The sequence below is a fragment of the Thalassophryne amazonica genome, chromosome 2, assembly GCF_902500255.1.
Source record: "Thalassophryne amazonica chromosome 2, fThaAma1.1, whole genome shotgun sequence".
Classification (NCBI taxonomy): domain Eukaryota; kingdom Metazoa; phylum Chordata; class Actinopteri; order Batrachoidiformes; family Batrachoididae; genus Thalassophryne; species Thalassophryne amazonica.
Window position 1 is genome coordinate 8533623 of NC_047104.1, and position 19106 is coordinate 8552728.

The 19106-nt window shown below is 42.6% G+C and overlaps 1 protein-coding gene across 1 annotated transcript in view; it reads left to right on the top strand.

The window, feature by feature from the left end:
• si:ch211-186j3.6 (neural-cadherin) overlaps positions 1-19106 on the top strand; it is a 1133875-nt gene that overhangs the window by 600099 nt on the left and 514670 nt on the right. The window contains 1 exon segment of the mRNA XM_034183518.1: positions 5006-5255. Within this exon segment, the coding sequence (XP_034039409.1) occupies positions 5006-5255 (250 nt within the window).

Below are 19106 nucleotides of genomic sequence, written 5' to 3' on the forward strand. Positions count from 1 at the left end.
CACATTGAGACAGACGTGCGGAGGAATTCCGCGCGTCACGGCGGTGCCGCATGGCGCAAAGCAACGCTGTGATGAAGCCTCACGGGACATGTTCTGGCATGTCCAGGCACATCCACAATTTCTCGGATAATCACTTGATGGAAAAACCACCGACAGCTGTCTGAATGCCATCTCAAAGCCGTCCTGTGAGACCAAAACGGAGGTGTTCCTTTGTCTTGCTCCATCAGCAAATTGGTTGTGACGCGCGAAGCCTCCGCTCGGCTTTCCATGACAAAATCTCTTGTTAAAAGTGAAATCTGCCGGAAAATGGGTGATGTCCAGCTCTTGTGATAACCAGAGAAAGTGCACACGACGGTCTCGGATCCACAGAGCCATACGTTTAGAAATGATCCGGTGGTTTGTGGCTCTCGATGGCGGCACAGAGCGCGGCGCGCCGAGCGTCCTTAAAGCCGACCTTAAAGCTGTAGTAACAGTCCTTATTATCTGTGAAGCCCATAAAATTTTCACCGAAAACCAGATAAATTTTTCGAATGGTTTCCAGCTGCCAGTCTCTAACAGTTTCTGAAAAAATTCTGATGGAAAAAAAGCCCAAATCATTCCACTATTTCCTGACAATGAAAATCCGCCGAGGGGGTGGACCACTCCTCACTCAAAGCCTGCTCACAGGCGAATGACGCAACCGACAGGCATGGAAAAACTCACGCATGCGCACGAGGGTTCAAGCTTGTCTGACGCAATCACACGTGATTCAAATCCATATGGTTTTTGAAAAAAATAATAAGGTCGGATACTTTTCTAATAGACCTCGTATATTTCCAGAGGAGATTTAAAGCAAATCGTGAGTCTTTAAACACACCACCCTGCACACATGCTGACCCCTGCCCTTTGCTGCCCTTTCCTGCACTGTCTGATCACTTTCACCCCACTTCAATAATATTGCCCATCTCTCGCTTCATGAATAATACAATCTGCATTGTATTTTCATTTTAGTCTTGCATCAAAATAACTGAGCAGCCAAATCTATATTCAAGCAGAAATTAATTTTTTCAAGACGTACTGAGGCGGAGCCAAAATTTCTATGAGTAATTCAGTTAAAAAACAACTGCATATTCACCTTAGTGATATTGGGCTACATTGGCATCTTTAAACAGAATTATTTGTAATTAGTCCTTCATATATTGGTATAAAATCAGGTTGTTGGGACAGTGGGTCGTGTTTGGGCTTCCTAAGGCATTCAAATATAAATTCAACCTTTTGTTTCCTCGTGATGAAGTCTTGTCACTGATTTTAGGGTCCTGGGGCCTTATGTACAAAGTGTGCGTACACACAAAAACCTGGCGTATGCCTGTCTCCACGTCTACGTGCAGATGTATCAAAAGTGACTTGAGCGTGGAAATGTGCGGTGCATCACACAAAAATCCAGGCTGGCCTACACACATTTCTACAGCTGTTGTGCTCTCCAACATGTACAGTGACACTGGGAACTGATAACAGTGTGAAAACAGAGACACACTGATGAACATTTAGCACACCCATGTGTTTGCAATTATGTGGATAGATGTAAAGCATGCGTAAAGTGATGCGTAAAAGGACACTGACAATGATGTTGTTAGAGGACCTTGAAATCTGATGTGAGCGTGTACTCAGGGAATCTGAGTACATGCTCAGTACATGCACAGTTATCCTCATTTAGTTCCGAATGAGGATAATTGGCTCATAAAACGATTTTGATTACCAAGGCCACTGTTACTGGAGATGCTCACAGAAATGCGGTCTGCCCAGAGCACAATACAGCGAGGATCCAGGGGTTATCTGTGCCCACACAGGTACTGACCACACTGGACGTCCTGGCACCAGGGGCATTCCAGCGGGAGCTGGCTGATCGGTCAAGCTTGTGCTAGTCAACCTTGTGCCGAGCCGCAATCATCCAAATGTCATCAGGTACATTCCAACATTACAGCACATTTTGCAGCAAGAGCCCATTTCCCGAATGTAATCGGAGCTATTAACTGCACACATAAAGGCGCCATCACATGATGAATTTGTTTCTGTTAATAGGAAACATTTTCAGTCCATCAATGTTCAAATCATGTGTGGTGCCCAAATGCACCACATTAGGCTGGAGCCTGCATGGTGCGCGATGGGGGGGGGGGGGGGGGGGTGCTTGTGTTTTAATAGTTTATTTGTGTAATTGTTCCGAACGAAACCAATGCGGACACATTTGTGCATGTGTGCATTCAAATATGTTTTTATTATTATTATTAATGTCTTGTTGGTTTGACAAGTTGGGATGTCACATTGTCAGCGGAGGCGTGCCTCACCTTTTTAACATCAGTGTGCGCGCTGTTCTGTGTATGTGTCGGCCTCACACACACACACACACACACGCTTCGTAGCTCCCACGAACATTTTTTCCAGTTTCATGATTAATTAGTTTAACAAGTGTACTGAACTGTCCCTGCGTGTCTCCACGTCATTTCAAGTCATCTATAGTATAATTTATTTTCCGTATTCTTGTTGTCTGATGTGATGTCGTAGAGAATCCCTGCTCCAAGGGCCTATTTACATGGAATTGCATATTTAAATAGGGCGTGGCCAGGTTCAGGGTTTTGGCGTACGCCAACTTTTAGTAGAAAGTCCACGCAAGTCTTGGTGCATGAGGCCCCTGGTGGCTACAAAGTCCACTGTTACTTGTATCAGACCAGGTCCACTTGGATTCATTATGGTTTGATTATTCCAACAAACAGGCACAGGCAAAGCAATGTTTTTAGTTTTGTTAATAGAATGTATGCGGCTTGAAATGGCCAACAGTGATCAGGTTTTAAAACAATCAGACATGCAAAAATCACAGAAGGATCTTGAAATTTCTTCTGATGGAGCTTTAATATTTCTGCAATAGGGATGCTTCCAATCAGTTAGTGGCAAGCATTCCTCGGACTCATCCTTTCATACCACTAATCAAGAGAATTCTCTCATGACCACTTGAAAGCATTATGTAAATCTGCTGAGGAAAATCAGAGAAATGAGAAGATGGAGGAGAGAACGTGAAGCGTATTATGTTCAGGAGAGTTGATGATGGAGGCAAACACGGTCCCTCCAGCACTGTGTATCCATGGAAATGGGATTCCAGTGTTGATTTCATGATTATGCCAGGATTCAATGACTCTCTGTGGGTTATAATAGCTCTGCCGTGATATTTAAAGGCTTTTTATACCTGAAATCAGCACATACAGGCCGCAGTCCTGTTTGCCAACTCTGCACGCCTGATTGGGGGTCTCATTATCGTTGCTGTTACACTCCACAGGTTGAACGACGATGGCTGGGGTCACCCATAGGTGTGCCATTTTTGGTTTTAATTGGTGTGTATATGGCAGTGGCTTTGAGGAACCACTGTATAATTAGTTTAGTGGAAAACTGAGAGCCCCGTGTGTTTTCCTTTGTACCCACAGGGTTTCATAAGTTGCATTTTAGTCTGAGTTTGAACCAGTTTGAGACAAACCAGTTTAATGATTTACCAATTGTCATTATATGTATTTATGTCGTCTGTCAGGTTTTTACCTCGTCAGTCCATCCGTCTGTAAACCTTTAGGCCTTTGCCTACACAATCTTTTCCTTTCTTTTCAAAAAGTGTTCCATAAACTCAGCACCATTTCAAGAAATGTCTCTGTCCACATGAAGACGCTAAAAATGCTGTAGTAAGTAAGTCCCTTCGGCTGCTCCCTTGTTTGCACTCGGGGTCGCCACAGCAAGTCCAAGGTGGATCTGTATGTTGAATTGGCCCAGGTTTTATGCTTGATGCCCTTCCTGATGCAACTCCACATTGCATGTAGAAATGTGGCAGGGGTGGGATTTGAACCCGGAATCTTCTGAACTGAAACCAAGCACATTAACCACTTGGACACCACCCCTGCTACTTGGCCATATGCCAGAACCTGGGGAGCATGCACATAACCGGTGTAAGGAGCTAATCAATGTAGTAGCTGAAGGTACAACTTTGCAAAGGGGAACAAAGTGTAAATCTAAAGTATTTTATTCTTACCTGTTGTGTCCTTTCAGCCAGATTCATCATCAGCTGAAAACTGTTGTCCACATAAGATTCCATTGTTTTGGAAGATGACATCTGGAAATACTTTAATTCCTTAATCTGGAAATTGTTTGTGAATGAACACAGCATTTTGACGTCCCTCGGTGTTTGTCTGCACCGGGTGCGTTTCTCAGCATAAGCCAGGGGAGGCCGCAGCTTTGTCCCCACCAGAAACACAAAGAAAAAAAAAAAATATTTTAATAGCTGCAAGTCTTTTCTACAATTAGTTTATTAGCGATACAACAGTCCCAGCGCTCAGCACAGGCATTCTTCGTCTATTCAGCATTGTGCTAACAATGAAAATAAATCCCATTAAGGATCCTAAAAGAGAAAAAAAGTTAAATTACACTGTCAACAACAACAACATATTGTCCATTATGTGCGGCTGAGGTTAGAGAGTTGGAGCCATGATGTCATCCTTTCAGAAAAAATTCCGTATTGCTTGTCCACACGTAGATGCAAATTCTGTTTTTTTTTCAGATTTATCTACTTGAGGACCTGTTTTTTAAACATGGCATTTTCTGTCTCCAAAAGTGCTGGCCCTGTGTGGACAAAATGCCGATATTAAACAAAACTTTTGTGGATATGCTTAAACCCGTCTCCATTTTTCGGAGCCTTGGTGTCCGCACAATAACTCGAGAATTCCTCATCTGATTGAAACTATTTAATGGTTGTGCATTGGGTGAGGCCACAGGAAGTATACTTTTGAAATTGATAATAATAATATTTGTATATTTAATTGTAGTTTATCTACCCACAGGAAATGGGTTTCTAAGCCAGTAATGGGTGGACATGACCGTTACTTTCCAAAAGCACCAGCTTTGACTGTCGACCATTCATAAGTAAATGTGCAGTATTATTGTAATAAAATGCATGAGATTTTCCCTCTAAATCATTAACCTCTTGTGCTCCTATAACCAGACCATCAAAGCCACCTCTCCGCTAGGTGATCCCAGGGTGACCTATAACTTAGAAGATGGCATGGTTCCTGAGACCAACATGCCAGTTCGCTTCTACTTGACCCCCAACAGAGAAGATGGCTCTGCTTCTATCCTGGTAGCTGAACCTCTGGACTATGAGACCACCAGGAACTTCCTACTGCGTGTTAGAGCTCAGAACGTTGCTGCTGTCCCTCTGGCAGCCTTCACCACCGTCTACATCAATGTCACAGGTCAGGCACTTTATTTGACTTACAAGATGGGATGTTTTCTTTTCTTGTTCCTTCATCATTTTTTTTTTTTCCTCATAACGGTTTTTGTAGGCAGTGCACTGATTTGTTTTCTTCATTTTGATTGATTGATTGTGTCTGTTTTCTGTATCTTAAGGTGGGTAACTATGTTCTATGAACATCCAACAGAAAGCTGTTTTCTTCCAGCTTAGCACTTCAGCAGATTATTACACTGATGAGTTCTTCCTCTCAACTCAAAGTGCTGTTCCTCAGCGAACTCACCGGCTTACGCTATTGGTCACAATGAAAATTTGCACACAGTTTTCCTTTTGGAAATCTGAAATACTAACAGCATATGTAAAAACACAGTGAAAAGGAACAGAAAACACACACAAATTTTTCTGCTGGTATCTGCTGCCAAGCACCGATGTGCGTGGCGTTCATACTTCTTTTTTACATCCGGTAGATAGATCACTTGGACAACAAAACAGATTAGTACAGAACAGAAACATCAGCAAACAGGTCCACCTAAAGGCCCCTTGTTCCCTGGATACTGACAATAGTGACGCATTTGAGAGACAAATGATTTACAGTGGACCAGCACAGGTAATGCTACAGGCAGAAATCACAGAATTGAAGCTACTAGTCCTTACAAATGGTTGAAATAGTTAGAAAAGCAGACAATGAATGCCCCAGACTCTTCAGTCAAACATGTGGCATCTCACCCTCCGGATGAGTCCAAAAGCAATCCACGTAGTCAGTGTAGTCTGTAATCATCCAGTAGTGTATGTAGTCCAATCATATGGTCAGATCATCCAAGCAGCACACCTGGAAACAGATACAAATAAAATCACTTACATGCACTATGTTATTGTTTTGTCGTATTTGTTTCTGGTACCGTGCACTGCCAACAGATGGTTGACTCAATCCTGTTGCTATGTGACCCACCAAGTCATATTCCAACACATGACCCCCTGTTTGCCCCTACCTCATCAGGAATACCACAAGAGCAGATAATCAAAGGGAAGTCGGGAAAATCCAGGAACCTGAAACGTCTGCTGTACAAGGCTGTCAAAATCAATTAGAACACGTCATAGTGCAACAGTTACTCATACATATTTATCCCTCATACAGTGAGATAGTGATATTACATCATAGGTCAGTTTTAGGTGCACTAATTAATAAAGTTCCCCTCAAGTCTGAACTGGAGACCTTCAAACTAAACAGATGTTAAACATCTTCGACATGTCAAACATCTAGAAGCACGTAGTCACCTGTGTCTAGTAATGTAAGCAATTAAGGTAACGGTATGGCAATGCAATGTAAGGACCTACGTCCCTGAAGTCCAGAATAGTGAAGTAGAGAAATAGCGGGTTGGTAAATCCCATCACCGACAAGTGCAGTGGCTTTCTTCCGCAATAGCAGGATTGAAATAGTGTTTGTGTCACATGCGTTGTGCCAAACCTCAATGCAGAATGGCCTAGAAGGCGCTATTAATAAAGGAGCTATTAATAGCTATTAAAAATTAAGAATATAAACAGAAACAAAGAAAAACTTTTCAATGTCAATTTCGGTTGCTCATTAGGCTGCGCCTGATTAGGTGCAGACTAATGACGCTTAAAGTTATACATATAAAATATAAAGGATAATATTCACCACCTTTTTGACCTCGCTCCTAAAGGCCAAGGCAGAATCAAGTATGACCTTAACTTATTACCATTGAGTCAACCTAGATAATAGGAGCTACCATGTCGTATCCCTCTTGAGGTCAATAAAAACTGCCCCGACAAAGGCATTTTTATCTAACATGTATTTAATGTAATCCCTTAGGACACACAGAGCCGTCTCAGTGCATAGGATGAATGAAAGAATGATCGCTATCAAGATTCTACATAATTAGTTGGGCATCCTATTTCTTAGTTATTTTTCAACAGGACTGGTAGAGTAGAAATTATCTCTTGTTAGACATATCAGATTTTGACCCAGATTTAAAACTGGTGTAATTGATAGAACCTCCAGGTTTCAGGGACCACAGTTCGTGTGGCCCCTGACAAATTAAGTGACTGAGTTAATATAAAGAGATCAGTGAATAATACAAGAGTAAATTAGAGGCTCCACCCAGGATTGCCGTTGGTGTTGGACATCCTGAAGTCAACATAACATTGTAATAGTTAATATAGTGTTAACATACAGCTTAATTTATCGTCAACTGCATTAACAAGAAATTTCGTAGCAGTGATAAGTGCGGTGTCACCATCAAGGATTGGTAGATCACTGTTTGCAAACCTGGGCTTATTATCTATTGGAAGCCCCATTACATTGTCTCAAAGCAAAAACTTGTATGAATCAAACCGAAGCGCTGTCAACAAAGTATTTTGGTGTGCAACCATGAAATTACACAACTCCTCATGTAAACACCGTTCCCAAGTCTCTGCCCCTATCAAAGTATGGTAACATGGCTTGAAGGAGAGGTCTGTTACCAAGTGTGAACACTGGTATTAACTATAATCAGGTAATACCAGTAAAAGTGCCCAACCAGTAGAGACTGACTATACCAATAATGTCAGGTGGAATCATCAAGATGCTAATTCTGCTACATTGATTGTATTGTCATCATTGTAGGAGATTGTATCTAGAGTATATAAAGTAAGTTGGTATAAAGTTTTTCTACAGATGCTGACCCCGTTTTTTCCTTAAAAACAGAGTTAGCAGCTTTGCACATGCGCAGTTCATCTTTACGCTGAGTGTGGTCACGTATGGGCCAGGGTAGCACCATTTCAGACCTGTATCAAACAAAGGCGACTTTACCAGGCAACGCCGAGGTGAGAGAGGATCGAACAAACACAGCTGTGGCGTCGGACCACAGTCACATGGGACCTGGGGTTTAGGGCGCAGTCGACTGTCAGGGCGATGGCGCAGGCCTAAATTCGATCTGAACATCCCCACCGTTGGACACGTACAAGCACCCAGCTTGACCAGCAGAGGTTCTTTTAAACTGTGAGGAGAAGACGACGTGGAAGGTGAGAATTTAAAAAATAAACCGTGACGCTCCAGCTCTGTTAATGGCTCAATGTTCAGCTAATGTTAGCCTAGCCTGTTAGCTGCTCAGTTAGCCTTTAATCTGTAAATGGGTCTTGGTGGACCTCCCCATTTATGTTTTATCTTTTACCAACTGAACTACAGTTTTTTACTCCCAAGGCCACAAAAACTCAATTTTGAATAACTTAGATTTTTTTTTTTCCCCAGGGTGACTGTGTCTTTGCTTATTAACTATTTAGTGTTTCTTCATATATTCTAAGAAATATGTGTATATTTTTTTAATTTGTCCTTCAATTTGTCCCACACACCCACTCCAGAAACTCCCAGCGACACATTTGGAGTTCAGCTGGGTCACCAGAGGCCACGGCAGGACCAGACGTCAACCTGGTCCTGCTTTTAAATAAATGAAAGGCTTTTCAACCCCCAATGTGTTTTATTATTAATCTGTTCCTCACAGAAACTGTTTTAATATATATATATATTGCAACATTGAATGAATGAACCACTAAACATGCACCTGAGGTCAAAGGTCAGTCAGGATATTTGTAAAAAGCCTACCCTGTTGTCCATTCTAATCACTGGCTAGATACATATTTACAACATTGACGTTACATATTCTGATGTACTTATAAGTTGAAATAACCCATAAAATAAAAAATTTCACTGTGAGGTTTATGTTACATGAAGAAATTCCAGTTCATTTTCAGTGTCTGTTTTTTCTGGTTAAAGCACAGATATGAATGTTTTGTTAAACGTAAAAATGCACAATGTTATTATATCAGCTTACATCTTTCTGGGAATAACAGGTAAAATATGAGTGTACAGATTTACAGATGAAGAGAATCTTTTATTTTTATTTATAATCACTTGTTTATTTCTTTATGAACAACTGGTGCGTAAAAGTCAGTTATATGCAGTGGGTGAGAAAAAATGGTAAATGGACTGCATTTATATAACGCTTTTCCAAACACACTGAGAGGAAATGGCCCGCCCATCTGGGGGAAGGGCTGGAGTGCGGGGTGAAGAGAGGAGGCAGTGTGTGTGTGTGTGTGTGTGTGTGTGTGTGTGTGTGTGTGTGTGTGTGTGTGTGTGTGTGTGTGTGTGTGTGTGTGTGTGTGTGTGTGTGTGTGTGTGTGTGTGTGTGTGAGATCAGCTTGCAGGCTGAGGTAGATATGAGCTGTTGAGTGAAGACCTCTATTCAATACAACTAAAACTGAAGTCCGTTTTCTGTGATTTTTGGAGTCGCTCTCGTCATCACGGGAAAAGTTGGAAAACATAACCCAACAGACACATAATATCCCATAAGTGGAATTATATGAAGAGTATGGACATTCTTCTCTTTTCAGTATTACAAACGGAGGAGGATCTAGCTTCAGGGGAAGGTGGGCGGGAGGACTTGTTACTAGGGGTGACCTGAGGGCATAACCCCACCATAAATTAAGAAAAAAAAGAATATCCCCTTTCCTGTATTCAACAGCAATGTGGGAAGCTAAATACGGTCTGTCTAGTTATCATTTTAAATGCCCAGTTTTTATTTTAAACACTGTGAAAAATGCATTTTTTATTTTACACAATCTCTGGTTTCGCATGCAGCAGCCTTCCCCAGAGATCCACTGGTGACAAAGCATCATGTTCTTTTACCTGTGAACGATGAATGGACTGCATAGAGCACTTTCATGGTCAAAGCACTTCACAGTGATGCCTCATACACACACACACACACACACACACACACACACACACACACACACACACACACACACACACACACACACACACACACACACACACACAAACACACACACTGGCACAGGCATGTTGCTATTCAAGATGCTCATGTGCACACAAGGGGCAACTTTGGGATTAAGGACCATGCACTAAGGGCTCTTCCTGATTTTTCTGGTCTGATGGGGATTTGAACCTATGACCTTCTGCTGCCAATAGTACATCTTTTGTGATCTGTGATTCTAACCCTTGTTTGCTAGTGGCCGGGAATTAATTTAAATAGTAAATGGACTCCATTTATATACTGCTTTTTCTATCTGACTCAAAAGCTCAAAGCTTTTTACAATGATGGCTCACATTCTCTCACACTAACCCAGTCTCACAAGTTTTTTTCACGCTCTTCTCACAAAATGAGTCACATTTTCGGGACAGTTTTTTTTTCATCTTAGTATTACTATCCCTCCCCCTCCCCCTAACCATAACCATAACCTAACCCCACCCCGTCCCTTCTCCTAACCATAACCCCCCGGACCCTCCTGCATCACTTTTCATTTTGTGCTCCCATTACAGAATGTATTCAAATGAATTTGTGCTCCCATTATGAAAATGTGGCACTTTTCATGATGATACCATGAACCAATAGATTAATGTATATACCTGAAGCAGTTAGGGGATTAAGGACCTTGTCCAAGGGTCCTGAGTGATTTTCCAGTCTGGTGGGGATTTGAATCGAAGATTTTTTCAATTTCACTTTATTTTCCTTTATATAGTGCCAAATCACAAAAAAGTTGCCTCAAGAAGCTTCACACAAGTAAGGTCTAACCTCACCAAACCACAGAGCAAACACACGGGCGACTGGTAAGGAAAAACTCTCTCTGAGGAAGAAACCACAAGCAGACCAGACTCAAAGGGGTGACCCTCTGCCTGGGCCATGCTACAGACACAACTGACAAAACAGTTGACAAAACGAATAGACAGGGAATGTTGCCGGTGCACAGGAAGCAGACACCACACCCATCTCTGGATGGAGCCGCACCTCAAATAGAGAGAAAAAAAAAAACAGAATCAGGCATCAGAAAGACAAGAAATAGTAAGTCCCTTCAGCTGCTCCCTTGTTTGCACTCGGGGTCTCCACAGCAAATCTGAGGTGGCTCAGCATGTTGGATTGGCACAAGTTTTACGCCGGATGCCCTTCCTGATATAACTCCACATTACATGGAGAAATGTGGCAGGAGTGGGATTTGAACCAGGAAACCAAGTGCACAAACCACCTGGCCACTACCCCTGCAGAATGACAACAAATACAGTATGTAAATATCATTATCTGTGTTGTGAAAGTGAAATGCACGGACCCACGCCAGGGGGCATAAATGAATGGCCAATAGGAATTCAAATAAATGACAATTTAGTATGCAAATGTGCAACACAACCAAATATGCTTAAGTCAATCAGTAACCAAAAAGGTGACGTGTGGGCAGGCCCGGGGATAGGAGACGCCTATCCAGAGAAGAGCCGGAACCCACGACGTTCCACCGCCAACGGAGACCTGCAACACACCAGAGCCGCCAAGTCCTGATTCCCCCAGGTGGCCACCGCTCGTGGCTGTCAGACCCGGTACTGCTGGCAGGAACAAAAAACAGGTTAGGGTGGGTGTGTGAACACCCAGCAAACAGTCAGCAACACAGAAATCCTCTTGTAGGAATAAATCCAAATACTCCCAGAGTGCAGAGGAAAAACTGGAGGACGTGCAGTGTCAATTGTTATACTTAGTAAGTCAGAAGTGAGGAGTGGAGATGCCAGCTCTTCCAACTTCCACAAACTCGGCTACAAGCTGCAAGTATAAGTCACAACTGCAAAGACTTCTGTTACAATGAATGTGCGTACGGCACAAAATGGCTGAGTCGGTTTACCTGCGTGGTAAGCTAACAACTCGGCAGAGTTATGGTGTCTTTCCCAGGCTTTTATGGAATGAAGTGATGAGTAATGAATGACAGCTGACAGCCACACGGTGCACCTGGAGGATCCATCTGGCCAGTGCACCCTCTGAAGCCTGAAAAGTGCCAACAGGCAGGATGCCCTCTGGTGATGGGCCAGCAGTACCTCCTCTTCGGCAGCCCACACAACAGGACCCCCCCCCACTCAATGGGCGCCTCCTGGCACCCGACCCGGCTTGTCAGGGTGCCTCCGGTAGAAATCCGCCAGGAGGGCGGGATCCAAAATTAAGCTCCTCTTCACCCAGGAGCGTTCTTCTGGGCCATAACACTCCCAGTCTACCAGATATTGATACCCCCGACCCCTCCGACGTACATCAAGGAGCTTCCTTACGGTCCACGCCGGTTCTCCGTTGATGATGCGGGCAGGAGATGGCGCCAGTCCAGGGGTGCAGAAGTCTGATGTGTGGTATGGCTTGATCTTGGAGATGTGAAACACCGGGTGTATCCGCAGTGAAGCTGGAAGCTGGAGCTTCACTGCGGCTGGGCCGATGACTTTGAGGATGCGGTATGGTCCGATGTATCAGTCAGTTAACTTCAGGGAGTCCGTGTGCAGAGGATGTTTTTTGGTCGATAGCCACACCTCCTGCCCAGGCTGATAAGCTGGGGCCGGGGCTCGTCGGCGGTCTGCATGGACCTTAGCCCGCATCCGGGTCTTCAAGAGAGCAGAGCGGTCTTTCTTCCATACCCGACAGCATCTCCTGAGGTGGGCCTGGACCGAGAGCACCTCGACCTCCCCCTCCACTGCCGGAAACAACGGGGGCTGGTACCCCAAACAAAACCTCGAATGGGGGAAAGGCCGGTGGATATGAGACCTGACTGTTGTGTGCATACTCGATCCAGGCCAGATGTTGACTCCAGGCCATCGGGTGAGCAGAGGTGACACATCTCAACGCTTGCTCAAGGTCCTGGTTGGCCCGCTCTGCTTGACCATTGGTCTGAGGGTGGTACCCGGATGACAGGCTCACCGTGGCCCCAGCTCCCTACAGAAACTCCTCCAGACCTGCGAGGAGAACTGAGGACCACGGTCCGAGACGATGTCCGTGGGGATACCATGCAGACGCTTCGACTGACGCCCACCAGAACCGCTGCCGGATCACTGCCACGGTTCTTCGCACCCCTGGATGGCAGGAGAGCTTGGAACCATGGCAGAAGTCCAACACGGCAGTCCGAGCGTCTGGTGGGACGTACAGCTGGCTACTTGTTTTGTTCATCCTTTTCTACTTCGAATGTTCTCAGTGTTGCTGCTGTTCATCTCTCACCACCTCTATCTGCATCTACCTCACTTTTCAAGTCTCACAGGTGAATCCTGTTAGGTCTACTCCTTTATGTCCTCCTCTTGTGGCCTCCCCCAAGAGAGTGGACAGTCCACCAGCTTTTGTGGTCCAGTGTCTCCTGGCTGTGCACCACTGAAACAGACAACGTCAATTTTTTTTTTTTTTTTGATTAGCAGGGTTATGGTCCTAATGTCAATTCCTGGGAGCACAGCAGTAATATTTTGGACAACTTGTTGACTTGTGACTTCTATTTTGACCACTCTGATTTTCTGGAATATCTGGTGATGTTCCTTGGGTGGGGTGTACTGTCATGGTTCATGTTGCAGGTTTACATCCTTAGTATTATGTTCTCTGTTTTATTCTAGTGTTGTTGTGATATTATCTCCCTGTTGTTTGCTATTGTTTTTTTTTAACTTCCTGTTTCACTGGCTTCAGGGTTCACATGCTTTCTGGCTTCCACTCTCAGCATCTTTAAGCATCTTACATCTTTCACATGCCAAATTTTTAGTCCACAGTGAAACAAGAAATGTCAAATGTTGAACACTTCCTGGCATGGGTGGAGCTACAGCAGAGGCCAGGGTTGCACTGGACTCCCCTTGAAATCTGATTGGACACAGATGATTGACATGTCACAGCACCGCACGTCTGGTTGAAAAGAGCTGCATTTTGAAATCAATGAGTCATATTGAGTGCTAGGTTCCTCCTGTCCAGTAGTTGATGCTGTGTATCACAAAACTTTGTAATCCACCTTAGTAGAAGAAGAAAAATGTTTGCCTCAGATCTGAACTGAACACGTCGTTTGAACCATGGACTAATAATGACACCAGTTATTTTGTAATGTTATGTATTTTGTTATTTTGAGCTTGTTAAAAACGGCATTTCTCCTTTAATTCGGGTTGCCTTATATATACATGTTTTTCCAGTGATTTTTAAACAAGCAGGCAGCTGTTGATTAAATAACCTCTTAATTTCACTGTCTGAGTGACACACCAGTTACACAACTTTAGATAAATAATCTAAAATTATCTTCCTTAAACTCAAACTGAAAGCAAATCTCTACAATTTGATATAAATTAATTAAACATATAAAATCCAGCTTCCTGATGAAGTGGTGTAGAGGAGGATTTTCTTTAAAAAAAATTCCTGAAAGTTCAGCTACAATTTGCCAGAAAGTACATCTGAGATACAAGCCTAGATTTGATGATTTGGTGAACAACACATATGTATTTCTTCATAACTGATAAATAAAGTCCAAGACATATTTAGTGACTTGGAAATGTTCATGTTTCCATCCCCTGACTTCTCTGAAGAAAACTGGCTATAAAACTGATTATTATTTACAGCTATTATCAAGTTTTAGAGATTTGCTTTCAGTTTGAGTTTGAGGAAGATAATTTTAGAAATGTTTATTCTTTATATTTTTTGTATTTAATGTATTTGAAATGGCATAAACAAATTAAAATATGTGAAACACCAAGTGTTTCAATATTTTCAGAGGGCACAGTATCCTAACCTTATGATGAGTGTAAAATGAGTGTGGTATTATTAATGTTTTGTTTAAGAATGTTTAATTTTCACTGTTGCTGCACTTTGTGTCAAATCATAGTCATATCATATGTCATATTGCAACCTGGTCTCACAGCAAGTTGTGATTTAGCAGCACGGAATATGCATTAATATATTGATTCATGATAATGTGATGAAAAGCACTTCATTTTCGTCACGACAGCACAAATTCATTCAAATTCATTCCGTGATGGCTGCACAAAATTAAAAGTGAAGTGGGGGTTCAGGGTGGTTATGGTTAGGATGGGGGGAAGGAGTAAGATTAGGTTAGGGTTAAGGGTAGGGTTGGGGTTGGTAGTAGGTTCAGTAATACTGAGTTAAAAAAAAAAAAGCCCCGGCACAAAAATTTGACTCATTTTGTCACGGGAGCACGAAAAAAAAAAAGACAATATTGAGATACGATAATTTGTCCATATTGTACAGCCCTACTGTCAAATAGCTGAAAACTTGAATATTAATTTACATCTACATTAAAAAATGCTTAAAGTGGCAGGGGATTAAGAGGGCTGTAATTAGGTTGGGTTCTGGGGGGTGGAGCGGTGCCGCATGGCGCAAAGCAATGCTGTGATGAAGCCTCACAGGACATGTTGTCGCATGTCCAGGCACATCCACAATTTCTCGGATAATCACTCGATGGAAAAACCACCGGCAGCTGTCTGAATGCCATCTCAAAGCCGTCCTGTGAGACCAAAACGGAGGTGTTCCTTTGTCTCGCTCCATCAGCAAATCGGTCGTGACGCGCGAAGCCTCCGCTCGGCTTTCCATGACAAAATCTCTTGTTAAAAGTGAAATCTGCCGGAAAATGGCTGATGTCCAGCTCTTGTGATAACCAGAGAAAATGCACACAACAGTCTCGGATCCACAGAGCCATCCGTTTAGAAATGATCCGGTGGTTTGTGGCTCTCGATGGCGGCACGGAGCGCAGCGCACCGAGTGTCCTTAAAGCCGTCCTTAAAGCTGTAGTAACAGTCCTTATTCTCTGTGAAGCCCGTAAAATTTTCACCGAAAGCCAGATAAATTTTTCGAATGGTTTCCAGCTGCCAGTCTCTAACAATTTCTGAAAAAATTCTGATGGAAAAAAAGCCCAAATCATTCCGCCATTTCCTGACAATGAAAATCCGCCGAGGGGGCTGGACCACTCCTCACTCAAAGCCTGCTCACAGGCGAATGACGTAACCGACAGGCGTGGAAAAACTCACGCATGCGCATGAAGGTTCAAGCTTGTCTGACGCAATCACACGTGATTCAAATCCATATGGTTTTTGAAAAAAATAAAAAAGGTCAGTTTCTTTTCTAATAGACCTCGTACATACAGTGTTTCCTTGATTTCCATATTCCCTTATACACTTAATTATACACAAACTTAATTGATACACACGCCCGCCACATGTGTAGCATTTATAAATTCCCGCCCAATCCGAACCGGTCGTAAGGATCTAAAGAGTCAGATCCACAAACTTTTAATCATCAGGACTCATCTGCACTGATGAAGCCCTCATCACTGACCTGCTGGAGGAGGAAGAAAAAGATCCCGAACCCACTCCAGATGATGAAATCATCACCATTCAGGAAGGAATCACACTTCAAAGCTGAGCTGAATATAAGATATTAAGAATGTCTAGGTGGATGCTACATGACAGATGTGAAGCAGTTTTCTTTTGTTCAGCACACCCAGGGATAAGTGTGAAACTTCTAAATGACAGAGCAGGCAGCAAGTTGCATTTTGTTAATAATTGCCTGCCTTAAATACGAGCCTGCCTCGTTTAGGCTCCGGGTCAACCCCCCCCCCCCCCAAAAAAAACATCCAGGCTATTAATCAAGGAAATATGGTATATTATCATATGCATATAATAATATATGCATGCATAATTATATGGGAAAATATTATATGTGTATAAATAATTATATGTAATTACACATATGCTAATTATTGCATGTATTAATACATGTATATATTTTTATATGGATATATAGTGATATCCATATAATACATGTATGTATAATTATATGTGCCTATATAGATATTTATGCACATACAATGATGTATGCACGTATTGTTAAATGCCTATAATTATATATGCATAGTACATATAGTTTACTGCTGCTACATATGATTATACAACAAAATTCAAGAAAAAGGCAGCAAGTTGGCTGTTGGCTCTCATATAGTATGACTGGAGAAAGGACAAACTGGGTGCCGGAGAATCACTGTGGTGACTGAGCTCAAAGCTAATGTCAGAAGAGAAATGATTTAATTTGTTGAATTCCACAAAACATTAATTTGATCAGGCAGAGCATAAACAATGAGAACTGGAAGTGGCACAGAATGAACGCCAACATCAGGACGACACTCGCTCCAAACAGTGTTGCTGTAGGAATTAGTCAGTTCCCCTGAGCAAATAAACGTACATCATGAAGGGCAAACTAATAACGGACTGTAAAATCCATGCATGAAGCTTATTGTCTGTTTTCAGCTCTGTCACCTTAATTGCTTTAATTCAGAAGAGTGCTTTGTGACCTTATCATTGTTTTTTTTTTTAATTCTACCCTCAATACTTAACTCTGTCTGTGGTGCTGTATTCAATTTTACTTCATCAAAATTGGTTTCACAATCATTAGTGTCGTCCAAATTGGAACAGGGTGTCAGGAGTGCTGTGCCAGTTCTGAATCAAGGCAGGTCCAAGGTTATAAGACAGGGGTTAGTTCAGTGATGGTTAAGATAGTGAAGGCAGTGCAGGAGAAAAAAGCAATGTGGGTAAGTTGAAGGAAATTCAAGTATTGATTGGATGGAGAAAGTCCATCAACCCTGTATGGAAGTGGAAAAAAAAAAAACAGGAGAACAAAATATTTTACCAAAATTGTGTCCATGGGAGGGGAAAAATTGGTTGGGGTCTATACATCCTGATAGAGTTATTTGGGTGGTGGGGGGGGGATGATTTTTTTCCTGGATGAAATAAAGCATTTCCGCAGTCAACATGATCTTCGTGCTTTTAGTACATCAAGACTCAATTACTGTCCTGCAGTCTACGCTGGCACTAACCAATGTTCTCTTATCCTTCGTCCAGCTTGTACAAACCGCTCCTGATTGTCTTTCAGTGAACTTGTGGAAGTTCAATTTAAAGTCTTTGGAAAATTTTAGAAAAAGTTCAAGGCTTTGTGCAGAAAAAACAAGTTGAACAAAAACACTTTTTGTCATTGGGCGGAAAAATAAAGAATTTGGAGACTTGCAAATTTGCTCTTAATTTGAAAAACTCAGCTCAGAAATTGTCTTCAAAATGCAGAGGACTTAAATCATACCTTAAAGTTATAAAAACTGGTGCGTCAAACAATGAAAGTTAGGGAACAGAAAGGAACAAAAGCCATGAGCTAAGGACTGAGAGTGTTGAAGAGGAGAATAAGTCCAAAAAGAAGTCGGAAGAGAGAATGAGAGCATTTCTTTTTCCAGGGTAGAGAAGCTTGAATCTTTGACGGGACTGGGTTGCTTGACGCGAGGACGTTTCGCTTCAAATCGCAGAAGCTTCCTCAGCTAAAATTCTTGCTCTGGAAGTCTGACTTCTGTCTGACTCTTGTAGAGAAGAATAAAACAGAAGCCAACAAAAGCTGGAGTTTTAAACCTAACCAGACCCCTCCTACTGAGAGGCAGACTGCTATAGGCTAGTGACTAAACAATAGCTCTAATTAGCAACTATTGTGCTCTAAATCAAATCAAATCAATTTTATTTATATAGTGCCAAATCACAACAAACAGCTGCCCCAAGGCACTTTATATTGTAAGGCAAGGCCATACAATAATTACGAAAAAACCACAACAGTCAGCAAGCACTTGGCGAAGGTGGGAAAGAAAAACTCCCTTTTAACAGGAAGAAACCTCCAGCAGAACCAGGCTCAGGGAGGGGCAGTCTTCTGCTGGGACTGGTTGGGGCTGAGGGAGAGAATCAGGAAAAAGACATGCTGTGGAGGGGAGCAGAGATCAATCACTAATGATTAAATGCAGAGTGGTGCATACAGAGCAAAAGAGAAAGAAACACTCAGTGCATCATGGGAACCCCCCAGCAGTCTAAGTCTATAGCAGCATAACTAAGGGATGGTTCAGGGTCACCTGATCCAGCCCTAACTATAAGCTTTAGCAAAAAGGAAAGTTTTAAGCCTAATCTTAAAAGTAGAGAGGGTGTCTGTCTCCCTGATCCGAATTGGGAGCTGGTTCCACAGGAGAGGAGCCTGAAAGCTGAAGACTCTGCCTCCCATTCTACTCTTAC